Raw genomic sequence first — 13,056 nt, forward strand, 5'->3', positions numbered from 1 at the left:
TTTTATTTTTCCAGCTCAGGGATCCAGCAGAGACCAAGCCTTGGGCTCTCAGGGCCACGGGGCCCCTCAGATGTGGGTCTTCCTTTTGGGGGAGCCTTTTCTTTCTCCATCATCCCATCAGGATTGACTCTGGGGAGGGGTTACCTGCCCCGTACAGGTAGAGGGCTTAAGAGCCCTGAGAATCCCGGCTGCCATCTGGTGCCTCCCTCTTCCCTGTGCAGCCAAGTGCCAACCTCTCTCCACCCTCTCCACCCTTGGCTCCCCACTTTTGCTGCTGTCATGTGCCCGCAGGGGGACAGCAGAGGGGTTCAGCTGTGACTCAGGCCCCTGGTGCCTTGGCCTCGACTCTCTCCCAGTCCTTGGGAAGGGGTAGAGAACTTTCTCTCCCCAGCGGGAAGACACATCAAGATAGCGTCTAGTCTTTTGGGAGGGCTGACCACATGGACGCTCTATCCCAAGGTCGGGTAGCTGTGTCTCTGACCTTTGCCCCCTGTCCTCCTCCCCCAGGTGGCCAACCTCCTGCGGCTATTTCAGATCCCGCAGATCAGCTATGCCTCCACCAGTGCAAAGCTGAGTGACAAGTCCCGCTACGACTACTTTGCCCGTACGGTGCCCCCCGACTTCTTCCAAGCCAAGGCCATGGCCGAGATTCTCCGCTTCTTCAACTGGACCTACGTGTCCACTGTGGCGTCCGAGGGCGACTACGGCGAGACAGGCATCGAAGCCTTTGAGCTAGAGGCCCGCGCGCGCAACATCTGCGTGGCCACCTCGGAGAAGGTGGGCCGGGCCATGAGCCGGGCCGCTTTCGAGGGCGTGGTCCGCGCCCTGCTGCAGAAGCCCAGTGCCCGTGTGGCCGTCCTGTTCACCAGGTCCGAGGACGCCCGCGAGCTCCTCGCCGCCACCCAGCGCCTCAACGCCAGCTTCACCTGGGTGGCCAGCGATGGCTGGGGGGCGCTGGAGAGCGTGGTGGCCGGCAGCGAGGGGGCCGCCGAGGGCGCCATCACCATCGAGCTGGCCTCCTACCCCATCGGCGACTTCGCCTCCTACTTCCGGAGCCTGGACCCCTGGAACAACAGCCGGAACCCCTGGTTCCGTGAGTTCTGGGAGCAGAGGTTCCGCTGCAGCTTCCGGCAGCGAGACTGTGCCGCCCACTCCCTGCGGGCCGTGCCCTTCGAGCAGGAGTCCAAGATCATGTTCGTGGTCAATGCCGTGTACGCCATGGCCCACGCACTGCACAACATGCACCGCGCCCTCTGCCCCAACACCACCCGCCTCTGCGACGCCATGCGGCCCGTCAACGGGCGTCGCCTCTACAAGGACTTCGTGCTCAACGTCAAGTTCGATGGTAATGAGCTGGCCAGCGTCCGCTAGGCTGCTGGCCGCCGCAGGGTGAGAGGGAGCAGGCTCTCAGGTTCCATTGCTTGGCTAAGAAACCATAGCCCACAGCCAATCAGGGACCTACCCAGGGGGCTGGTGTCAGAGCCAGGACGAGGATGGCTAGGCAGAGGGGACTGACTCCAGCTGGAGCCAGCACTGAGGTTCCACTTTCTGAGACCTTTCCAGAGAGTAGGCTTCTGGCCTGGTCCTGCACTTCGAGGGTCTCTGGGTCCTGCTCAGGCAGGGGCTGGAGCTTGGCTGCTCTTGCACCTACCGGGCCACCTGCCTCTCTCTCCTGCCTGTTTCACGTGCAGGGCGTAGGGACCAGGAGACCTTGAGTCCGTTCTCAGGCAACCAAACATCAGTGAGAGGGATGGGTGGGTGGAGAGTGAACATCTGGATGACACTCTGTTTTCCGGAAAATTTTCTATTTCTAATTTTGATTTTCTACTCAAGGTAGCCACAGCTTCTTCAAACCAAAAGTTATTTTAATAAAAGTTCCAGTTTGAAGAAAAATGAATGCCTCAGAATTATCACTGTGCTTCAGGGAGAATCACCATGGGAACAGTGGGAAAGGGTGGCAGGGCTGACAAAAGCTTGGAGCTCTGGCCCAGGGTCAAGACCAATAGTCATCCCAACAAGATTGACATTCAGAGTTATGGGAGGATCAGGGTCTGGTCGGGCTGACGTTGGAGCAAGGCTACATTCAACCCGCTGGGCTTCGTGGGATTGATGGCGGGGCTCAAGTTGGATTTTGAGGACTTTGAGTCTGGGAGGCAAGAGTGGCGGCCGCAGGGGACCCGCATGTGACTCTGGGCAGCACCATTCATCACGGGGCCTTAAGCACGTCATCCGCTTCGCTCGATCCCTGATTTCTCACTGGGACCTGGGATGGCAGTGGCCCGGCCTCCCGAGCCTGGCCGGGAGACGTGGCATTCACGGGTGCGGGGGAAGGGGCATGGGGCGTAGAAGTGATTTGTGAGCTGCCTGCCGAGCACGTTCTGGGGCCCATCGATGGTTACAGGTGACGCTGAGGTTGGGATTCTGCCTGCACTGGGGTCAGGGTTAGGGCTGGCGGGGGCTGGAGCTGGCGTTGTCATTGATAAGACCAAGTGGAGGCCAAGTGTGGCTTTGGGGGTCTCCCTGTTAAGTTTGGGGAGAGGGATGTGGTGCGTTTTGGCATCTGGCGTCTGGGTTGGAAGGTACTGAAGACTAAGTCTGAGGCTGGGTTTTGGGGAGTCCTGGTTGGGGGTCGGCTTGGGCTTTAGGTTTGTGGGGATGCCTAGGCTCTAAGGTTGGGGTTCTATCTGGGGGGTGGGATTGGGATTTGATGTAGCCTCTCATTTAGCAAAACGGCTGAGGGTAAGGCTGGCCTTAGTGTGCGGGCAAGGGCCAGAGGGACGAGGAGTGGGCTCAGCTCTGGGGTTCAGGCGCCCTGTCAGGGTGGGGGCTGGGGACACGTCAGGATGACCCACCAATCCGCCCCTCTCCCCCCAGCCCCCTTCCGCCCAGCTGACACCCACAGCGAGGTCCGCTTCGACCGCTTTGGGGACGGCATCGGTCGCTACAACGTCTTCACCTACCTACGGGCGGGCAGCGGGCACTACCGCTACCAGAAGGTGGGCTACTGGGCAGAAGGCCTGACCCTGGACACCAGCCTCATCCCGTGGGCCTCGGCCTCGGCCGGCCCCCTGCCCGCCTCCCGCTGCAGCGAGCCCTGCCTGCGGAACGAAGTGAAGAGCATGCAGCCGGGGGAGGTCTGCTGCTGGCTCTGCATCCCCTGCCAGGCCTACGAGTACCGGCTGGACGAGTTCACCTGCGCCGACTGCGGCCTGGGCTACTGGCCCAACGCCAGCCTGACTGGCTGCTTCGAGCTGCCGCAGGAGTACATCCGCTGGGGCGATGCCTGGGCCGTGGGGCCCGTCACCATCGCCTGCCTCGGCGCCCTGGCCACACTCTTCGTGCTGGGCGTCTTCGTGCGGCACAACGCCACGCCCGTGGTCAAGGCCTCGGGCCGGGAGCTCTGCTACATCCTGCTGGGCGGCGTCTTCCTCTGCTACTGCATGACCTTCGTTTTCATCGCCAAGCCGTCCACGGTGGTGTGCACCTTGCGGCGCCTGGGTTTGGGCACCGCCTTCTCCGTCTGCTACTCGGCCCTGCTCACCAAGACCAACCGCATCGCGCGCATCTTCGGCGGCGCCCGTGAGGGAGCCCAGCGGCCGCGCTTCATCAGCCCCGCCTCGCAGGTGGCCATCTGCCTGGCGCTCATCTCGGGCCAGCTGCTCATCGTGGCCGCCTGGCTGGTGGTGGAGGCGCCAGGCACGGGCAAGGAGACGGCCCCCGAGCGGCGGGAGGTGGTGACATTGCGCTGCAACCATGGCGACGCGAGCATGCTGGGCTCGCTGGCCTACAACGTGCTCCTCATCGCGCTCTGCACGCTCTATGCCTTCAAGACCCGCAAGTGCCCCGAAAACTTCAACGAGGCCAAGTTCATCGGCTTCACCATGTACACCACCTGCATCATCTGGCTGGCCTTCCTGCCCATCTTCTATGTCACCTCCAGCGACTACCGGGTGAGCCGCCTGCTGCGGAGCCTGGGGGGCGGGGCACCGGACCTCCTGCCTCCTGGTATCTGGTTTAATCTTCTGACACTCGGAGGCCCCGATGGGTTAAATGCTCACAGGCAGGAACACAGCTCGTGGCGGCCCAGCTGGGACCGGACCCTGAAGGAAGGTGGGGAGGCCGAGTAGAGCCTAGTGAAACGGCCCGGGAGGGGAAGGAGTTCGAGGGGGCTGAGAAGAGACTTCTGGGCTCAGATGTCATCCCACAGTTTGGGAGGGGCCGGGCGTGAGAAATATGTCCAAATGAGCAGCAGTGGCTCTGCCCTGCTTCGCCGAGGGGCTGGCTGGAGGAGGGGAGACCTCGTCTCTGCTCGGGGAGCTCCCGGGCTCGTGGGTGACCTGGGCATGGCCTGAAGCGCCAAGTCGGAAACTGCTGCTGTGGCTCGGGGTGACAAAAGGCCCCAGTGGGAGTGCAGAAGAGGGGGTGTGTTTGTGGCGGTGGGGGGTGTCTGTGTGCAGAGAATCAGGAGGGGCGTCTTGGAAGAGGAGTCCTTAGACTGGGCTCTGCCGGACAGGCAGGTTTGAGCAGGTAGGGCAGAGACAGTGGGGGAGGTCAACGGAGCAGCGGGTGTGCACGGTCCCCCGCAGTGAGGAGAGGAGGCACGAATGGCGGGAGGGAGGCAGAGGTGGAGGTGGGGAGTTGGAACGGGAGTGGCTCCAGAGGGTGCCATGCCCTGAAGCCCCCAGGAGCCGGGCAGTGTGGAGCGCTGCAAGTCTGGGGTTCAGAGATGAAACCAGGGCAGGCAGAGAAGGTGAAGCCAAGGTGGGGACGAGATCCGGGGCACAGGGCTGAGCAAGGCTGAAGCGCGTAAACACGGGACCCCAGCTGGTGGCTTCCGAGCCAAGTTCTAACTGACACTGAGTGTCTCAGTACATCTCCTCAGCTTCGAGGAGCAGTGGCTGCTCCAGATGGCGTTGGTCAGGGAAGGTCTTTCTGAGGTAACAGATGAGCTGGGCTCTGAACGAGAAAAGGATAGTCTGGCCGAATCATCGCGACTCTGGAGTAAACTCCGTGGCTCTCCCCATTTTGCAGACGAAGACACGGAGACTCAGGGAGGTTCAATCCCTTGGCTGAGGTCACTCAGCTTGGGAGTGTAGAACAGGGTCTGAACTGACAATCTTAACAATTAAAGGAGCAGGAAAATCAAGGCAAGAGCCCCTGCAAAGGCCCCTTTTCCCCAGGACAGGTATGGCGGGCAGTGCCGGGGCCAGGGAGGCTGGGCTTGGCTGCTCTTGCACCTGCTGGGCCACCTGCCTGGGTGGTGGAGGCCAGGGCTGGGGAGGGAACGGGCTCTGACTCACCCTGCACTTGCATATGATTTGCATTTGCATGCCAATCACAGGCAGCTAAGGATTCACCTGGGACACATGCACAGTAACCACACATGCATGTGCAACACACACACACCTGCACAAACATGCACACTTACAGATGTGCGCACACATCTTCCCACCTACACATGCATCCCATACTTGCACACGCATACCTGCACGTGCTCACCACCCCCTACACATACACACCCACGCAGACATACATGCACTTACACGCATGCACTTCATGCCTGCATCCCCCCACACACACCCATGTACATGCTCCCCTGCATGTTCACCCCGACAGCTGCAAGACCGTCCACTGGGGCTAATGCTGGGACTGTGCTCAACCTTCCTGGAAATCCCTCGGGGCTTGGCAAAGGGACCAAGGCCCAGCAGATGCTTACCGTCTCCCCTACGGCCTACCCTGCAGCCTGGGCAGGGGCTCCTGGTACCAGGCCCAGGCCTTTGGGACAGACTCACCCTTGACCTCCCCACCGCAGGTGCAGACCACCACCATGTGCGTGTCGGTCAGCCTCAGCGGCTCGGTGGTGCTCGGCTGCCTCTTCGCTCCCAAGCTGCACATCATCCTCTTCCAGCCCCAGAAGAACGTGGTTAGCCACCGAGCGCCCACCAGCCGCTTCGGCAGCGCTGCCACCAGGGCCAGCTCCAGCGTCTGCCAAGGTCAAGGTCTGCCCTAAGCACTCTCCTCCACCTGTGCTCCCTCCCCACCTGCTCCTCAGCTTGGAGGCTGCTCCCTGCGTTGCTGAGAGTTCTTGGGGGTGGGGAGGGGAGCAGCGTGCCCCTCGATGAGATGAGGCTGGACGGGAGAGGGCGGGATCGGGGAGCTTCCTTCTGCAGCCCTGCCTCCCTCGCCTCTCTCCCTTTATGGAGGACCTTGGCGTCAGGACCCGACTTCCGGCATCCTTTCCCTAGGGTCTGGCTCCCAGTTTGTCCCTACCGTTTGCAACGGCCGTGAGGTGGTAGACTCAACAACGTCATCGCTTTGAGGACACCACACCCCTGCCTTGGCACGGCTGCTCCCCGAAACCCGGGGCCAGAGCGTGTCCAGAGCCAGGAGGAAGTTGGCTGGAGCACTGCAATAACACCGCCCCCAAGCCCACCCCCAAAGCCACTTACCCACCCACTCACTCCAACCTTTCAGAGTCAGAAGGCAGGGTCCTCGGCCAGGTGGCCGCCAACTGCATGGGCAGCGTGTGCCCCCCCTGTCAGGCCCAGGACTCAGAAGGGAGCAAGCCAGGGTCCACGTAGCCTTGGAACGGGGTGGCTGAGGACTGCAGGCCCCAAACCCCAATTTGCAAAGGTGCTTCCAGCCCTGTCCCCCCCACTCCTCCTAGGGCCTTTTTAATTTTTTATATAAGTTATTCTGGGATGGGGAGGGGCATTATTATGGGGGCCGTCCCTCCCCCTGCACAGTAGTTTGTCTTGTGCTTTATTTTGTATTATCTGTAAATAAAGTGTCTTTATTTTAAAAAAATCACTATTTGCCCTTGGCGGGCGGAGGCCCCTCCCACCAGCCCCCGCTGCCCAATTTTCATTTTGCCAGTTACTCGTTGACTCTGCTCTGTGCCGGACGCTAGAGCCTGACGGCCACCAGATCTAGACCCAGCCCTGACTGGCGGGGAGACAGAAAATAAGTAAGCCACCTTCTCTTAAAAGGAGCCACCGCTGCAGGCTATGAGCAGGCAGGCTCATCTGGCAGTTCGGTGGGGGACCTGGATGGCGCGGCCTCCGGGGCAGGAAGGGCAGCTGGCTGCACCTGGGAACTGTGGGCGTCGCCACAGCCAGCTTGCCTGGCACCTGAGGGGAGCAGGACGTCCGCGCAGAGCCAGGCTGAGCGTTCAGGTGTGGGGAACCCGGAGGCGGAGCCGTGGGGCAGAAGGTCGCATGTTCACGTGGTGCGTACGAAGCCAGAAAGAGCTTGCGAGGAGGGAGGAGATGAGCACGGAGGGCAGGGGCTGGACGGGGGGAGAGGCCACCTGCTGTCAGCCAGTGAGAGCTGGGCGTTGGGGGTCTTCCTCCAGTCCCCGGAGGAGCTCGGACGCGGGGGCGCGGTCCTGGAGCCCGGCGCCCTTGCGCGTCCCGCGCGCGTGTGGCCGAGGCTCACCAGCAGAGGGCGCAGAGGCACAGTCCCGGCCACACGGCTCCGCCAGGCCACCGCCGCCCTCCCGCCGCCTTTGGGGCAGTGGGCAGCGGACCCAAACAGGAGCTGATGAACCGGGCAGCTTCGGGAAGCCCCCCGGACCGCGCCATCCCAGAGGCACAAAGTCCTGCGTTGGGAGATGGGCAGGCCAGGGACATTTGTCATTTTAAAGTGAACTGATTTGCATGTACAGGCTGGCATGGCTGTGGAAATTCGGGTTAACGATTTAAAAAAAGAAAACAGAAAACTGAAAAAAGATCATTGAAGGGATAGCTCTTCCTCGCCAGCCAATATTTGGGGTGTAAGGGTGCCAAATAAAATACAGAATGCCCAGTTAAATCTGAATGTCAGATAAACAATGAATAAATTTTTAGTCTAAGTATGTCCCATGCAATGCCGGGACATACTTAGACTAAACATTTTCATTGTTTACCTGACATTGATTTAACCTGACATCTTGTGTTTTCATTTGCTAATTTTGGCAATCTTATTGGGGTGTTTCCGTTCCAGATGCGCGGCCCAAATTACCCAGGCCTGGGTGCAGCCCCCAGCAGACGGGCACCAGGGCACTGTGCCCCATGGGACCTGCAGTGCTGTTCGCTGCTCCAGCCCCAGGACAGGCCAAGACGGGGCTCTGATCTCCTTGCACCTGAAAAGCCACCCTCCTTTGCGTGGCTCGGGAATATTTTCCTTAAAATATAATAATTTTTAAAAGGCAGTAATTAACATGGTTCACAGCTAAATGGGTATGAAGGGTATTCAGTGAAGAATCTTCTATCCCTGCCACCTCTGGCGGGGAGGACCCTGGACCCTGTGGGGAACTTTGCCCACCAGCTACTCTCATGCCAGAGCTCTCCATTCCTCCCACCCCACCCCGGCTGCTCGGGCCTCCTCTCCTGGGATGGGGGAGGGGTCGTGGAAAAGAGGGGTCGCGGAAGGTCTCAAAACTCTCTGAAAGTGTCCCCACCCCAACCTTCTGCAAGAAAAGAAGGGAGCCTACAACTCCACCTGGGCCAGCGAGGCTTTAAGCACTAAAGATGGCTGTCCTCAGTCTGGGGGAGGAGGGCTGGGTCTGGAGAGAGCAGGGCAGGAAGGTGGGGGGTTCGAGGGAAGTGAAAGCTGGGAGGGGAAAGAGGGGGGGAAGAGGGAAATGAGGTGGAGAGTAAAGTAGGGAACCCTTAAACCCCGAGGGCTCTCGCTGAGATGTCAGGGTTGGGTTTTTTTTAAGTTTATTGGAGTAACATTGGTAAATACAATTACATAATTTTCAGGTGCACATTATCATTTGACATCTGTATATTCTACTGTGTGTTTACCACCCAAAGTGCAGTTTCCTTCAGCTGCCATATATTTGATCCCCTTTGCTCCCTTCGCCCTCCCCTTACCCCCCTATATTTGACCCCCTTTCCCCATCTATCTCTCTACTCCTCTCCCACCCTGAACTTTTTCTTTCACATTAAATTAGAAATTAAATTAATAGAGGTTTAAATTAAGTAAATTTAAATTAATACATACTCTGTTTTTCTGGTATTTCGATGTAAGAAGTCAGCCATTAGGCTTGAAATAACAACAAAAAAGATAATAGCCTTGACCTTATTTGTGAGTTGCTCATTTATTTTCACATGAGCATACTAGCTTAAAATCAGCAATTGGCTTCTAACTATGAACATATTCTCTGTTACAGCCCGAAGCAGGACACTTTGGTTGCTCCATGTCCTGGCCACTGTGAATAATGCTGCTATGAACATCGGTGTGCAAATCTCTTTTCAGATATGGGTTTTCAAGTCTTTGGGGTAAATACCCAGTAGAGGGATTGTTGGATCATATGGTAGGTCAATTCTTAGTTTTTTAAAATCTATTCTTTCTGTGAAAACAATATATGCTCCCTATAAACAGCTTAAGCTTTGCAGAAAAAATACAAAAAGAAAATAAAAGTATTACCTCCAGTTTCATCATTCAAATATAACTATCGTTAACATTTCTGGTACAGCAGCCTAGATTTTGATGCATTTTTACAGATAGAAGGAGAGATAGAAATACTTCCATAAAAATGGGATCATGCCATATGTCTATTTTTTTTAGTGAAGACTATTTAATTTTACTTTATTCTAATTGAAGAAAATGAATCTGAAATGAAACTGAAAACATTGTTGAACTTCACATACATTTCTTCACCGCAAAAGATATCCCCACCTCCCTCCTCACCCTCCCCGCACCGCCCCCAAAGAGTCCTGTAAATTTAAGGAAAGAGACAGTGACATTTAGAGGTAAACATTCTTTTAGCCTCAGGAAATCTGAGATTCTGACCCACTGTCAATCTTCTGGTGCCATGAACGGGAGGCGGGGGAACCAGGTCCTCCCAGCTGCACTTGGTCTCGGGGATGGCTGACTGCCCAACCTGTCATCTGTGCACTGTGCTCAGCAATGTCATTTAGGCACTGCACCCAGCAGCGGGAGCCAGGCAGACACCCACAGGTGCTAAGCGGCGTCTCTGGGCTGGAGTGGACTGCACTCACGTCAGCTCTCCGCCCTCAGGGATGGCAGCGTGAGAAGCGGCTACTGAGTCTCGGGGGGCCTGGAGACCCCGAGCTCCCTGTTCTGGATCCTTTCTCCAAGCAAAATTAACTCGAGCGTGGGACAGCTTCAGGTGTCCTGTGAGTTTGAGTCACAGACTCTGACGCCGGCAGCCTTGCGGCGCTGTGGTTTTCACTGACCACATTTTTATTTGTGGGCGCTATCGATCGATTCCTCGTTGAGAAGTTGAGAAGACCAGCGTTAGTTGGTAGTTTACGCTGTCAAGTTTTATCGCGTTTAAATTGTTTTATAGCAGTATTTAGTTATTTAATGTTCATTCTGTATCTAATGTACTCACAGGTCACCACCAGCCCTTAATTTCAGCTTCTCCGTTCCTAAATTCTAATCTTCCTGTGCAGCTGGAACTTTCTCTCCCCACCCTGTCCCTGTCCCCACCTCTTGCCATCCTCTGCACACTGAGGCTTGCCAGTCAGCTGGGAACACCTCCCGGTTTGCCTGGGTAGGTCCTAGTTTGCATCCCCATCACCAGTGGGGGTGTATAACCTGGGCGGGAGGGGCTTAGCTCAACACACTGAGTCCCAATGCCCAGCCTCTCTCAGCCCAGTTAAAGCAGGATCTCCAGCTGGGCCCAGGCATCAGCATTTGATACGTCCCACGGATTCCAATGTCCTATGTAGGTTGAGAATCAGAGAGTCAAACCCTCGATGGCCCAGGTTTTAAACACCCCTCACAGCAGGTGTGGCGCCTACAGGGCTGGTCTGCTCATTCAGAATTCCTGTCGAGGTCCATGGTCACATGCAGGTCCACGGTCACATGCAGACGTAACTCGTTTCTTACCACTCCCTGCTGCAAGGAGGGGGTGGAGAGAGCTGAGACTGGAGCTCCTGAAGGGGGACCCCGGGAAGAGCGAGGAGCCTGGCTGCAGCCACTGGGGGTGACGGATAGCGGACCGATCCGTGAATTCTCACATCTGCCACAGCTGTTCTGGAGACCCGCCCCTGACCCCTAAACACACACACGTACATGCACACATGCACACACACATGCACACACGGGGGACTGAGGGAGGGAAGCCTGATCCAGCTGTGAGGCCCCATGAAGACCTCTGACTCCTGGGCACCTCCCCACTGGTCCCCCCCACCCCCGTGCAAGGCCGCCCCACAGCAAAACCCCGGGGGGGTGGGGTCAGGAGCCTCAGACTTCTGGGATGCAGGTTCGGAGACCAACATTTGCTTCTGAGGGTGCGGTGGGATCCGGCGGCTGCATCCCCGGACCGATGACATGCAGTGGAAGAGGGGCAGCCCTTCCCTCTGGCCAGCCCTGGGTCCCCCTGGCTTGTTTCCCCACCATGCCTGGCACCCCCAGCAGAGGAGAGGGAAGCCTTGTCTCTCAGCCCAGGCACAGACACTGCCCCTCATCTTCAGCCCCGGCCTTGCCTAGGGGCTGGCCTTGCCTGCTGTCCCCCAGTGAGGCACACACAGCACCTATGCAGCTGTTTGTTACTCGGCTGGGGTGCCCTGTCTTCCTGGCTCCCCGCCAAGCACTGCACGGGTGTGGGGGCCCTACCGAGCACAGGACTGTGGAATCCTGGCCTTCCTAGCTGACTCCGGCTGCAGCCAGACTCTGCTGTCCTATCCTGAGTGGAGATGCCTGGGCAGGGGTTGCCCATTGCCCACCTCCACTTGTGGAGGGAGCTGGGATCAGGCTAGCTGAGGTGTCAGAGTCTGACCTGAGACCTGGGGTCTCCTTTGGGTGCAAGATTGGTCAGGTTTGCATTTGGAGCAAGGGCCTAGGGTGCATTGCCCTGGGATGGGCTCGAGACTATGCAAGGGAACCATTTTGGGGGTGGAAGGCGGGAAGGTTAGGGACGAGTCTCTCTTCTTTGGGTCTGATTTCCGAAGGGCAAGACTCTGGTCGGTGAGCCTCTTTATTGGAAGAGAGATCCAGCCTCCTTGGCCCCGCCAGCGCCCTAGGTCATGAGGATTTCGATGTCCAGCTCCAGCCGGCTGGCTCTGACCTCATAGCGGCCCTGGATCAGGCCTCGGGTCTGGCTGGCATGCCAGCGCCAGTGAGACTGGATGATGCAGGCCGCCTGGCGGGCCTGGAGGAACCGTCTGCGGGCCTGCCACATGCGAACCTGCGCCTGCACCTTCACCACTGCCCACTCCTGACAGGTGTAGAGCCTCAGCGCCAGACGCCGCCTCTGCTCCAGCATCTTGGCCTGCATCGACCTCCACCAGCACTGGATGACCCAGGCCCTGAGCGCCGCGTGGAGCAGCGCCTGGCGCACTATGATGCCACGCCACCATGCCTGGATCCTCACGGCCGCCTTCTCCAGCTGGAGCGGGGAAGGAAGACCTCGCAGATGCTCGGAGGGGTTCCCTCTTATTCCTGTCCCCACCTCCAGGGCTGGGAGGGAGGGGAGCCTGGCCCAGGTGGCCCTGCCCTCTCATTTCCAGGCCCCGCCCGTCCAATTTTCAACCCGCCACTCACCTTTCGACACAGCTCATCACCCTCTGCGCAGACCTCTCCCGTGCTGGCCTTCATCGCAGTTTGCGTGTCCATGGCCCTGATCTTTTGAGTCCACTCGTCTATCGGTCGGGCCACCCTAGTCTTCAGCCCCGCCCTCAACTGTTAGTCACCCCATCACCAGACTCCGCCCACCTGCACACAAGGCTCCGCCCACCAGCACCCTCGTCCACATGTCAGCCACAGCTCTCTCCTCGTCTCTTGCTCTGTCTCCTCAAGCATTGACCGGTCACCTTATTCGTCCATCCCCGCCATTTCGGGGCCTGCCGTTCGTTCCCTCGTGCCTTCGGTATATTTCTCAGACCCAGCTGGTATCTTAAATCTCGCTCTCCCTACACCTTCCAGTCACTTAGTTCCGTCCCTGCTGGTGACGGCACAGAGAGGTTCATGCAGTTTTCCTTCAAGGAAGGGGCTTTGCTTCAGGAGTTCTCACCCCCAGGTTGGCCTTCCGGAGGCTTAAGAGTCAGGCTCTGTGGGAGGGGCCCGGACACTCTGTGCGTGGGCTCGAATGTTTCTGTG

General features: G+C 58.2%; 2 protein-coding genes across 2 annotated transcripts in view; one reads left to right on the forward strand and one right to left on the reverse strand.

Annotated features, from left to right (window-relative positions):
* GRM2 (glutamate metabotropic receptor 2) overlaps window positions 1-6,807 on the forward strand; it is an 11,029-nt gene extending 4,222 nt beyond the window's left edge. The window contains exons 3-6 of the mRNA XM_006909150.1: window positions 508-1,345; window positions 2,875-3,950; window positions 5,813-5,993; window positions 6,246-6,807. Of these exons, the coding sequence (XP_006909212.1) occupies window positions 508-1,345; window positions 2,875-3,950; window positions 5,813-5,993; window positions 6,246-6,319 (2,169 nt within the window). The 3' untranslated portion in view covers window positions 6,320-6,807. The remainder of the gene's footprint in view (window positions 1-507; window positions 1,346-2,874; window positions 3,951-5,812; window positions 5,994-6,245) is intronic.
* Window positions 6,808-11,919: 5,112 nt separating this feature from the next.
* IQCF6 (IQ motif containing F6) lies at window positions 11,920-12,555 on the reverse strand. The gene is made up of 2 exons (XM_006909182.2): window positions 12,502-12,555; window positions 11,920-12,346 (listed from the first exon to the last, which is right to left on the reverse strand). The coding sequence occupies exons 1-2, from the start codon at window positions 12,553-12,555 to the stop codon at window positions 11,978-11,980; spliced, it is 423 nt and encodes a 140-aa protein (XP_006909244.2). The 3' UTR covers window positions 11,920-11,977.
* Between the last annotated feature and the right edge of the window lie 501 nt (window positions 12,556-13,056).

This window comes from Pteropus alecto, unplaced genomic scaffold (genome assembly GCF_000325575.1).
Source record: "Pteropus alecto unplaced genomic scaffold, ASM32557v1 scaffold53, whole genome shotgun sequence".
In the NCBI taxonomy this organism is placed as follows: Eukaryota; Metazoa; Chordata; class Mammalia; order Chiroptera; family Pteropodidae; genus Pteropus; species Pteropus alecto.

Excerpts from the sequence above, each read along its gene's own strand:
- IQCF6 (XM_006909182.2), bottom strand. The coding sequence starts at position 12,555 with ATGAAGGCCAGCACGGGAGAGGTCTGCGCAGAGGGTGATGAGCTGTGT. Across the intron at positions 12,347-12,501 it reads GTGATGAGCTGTGTCGAAAG|CTGGAGAAGGCGGCCGTGAG; the intron begins GTGAGTGGCGGG and ends TCCCCGCTCCAG.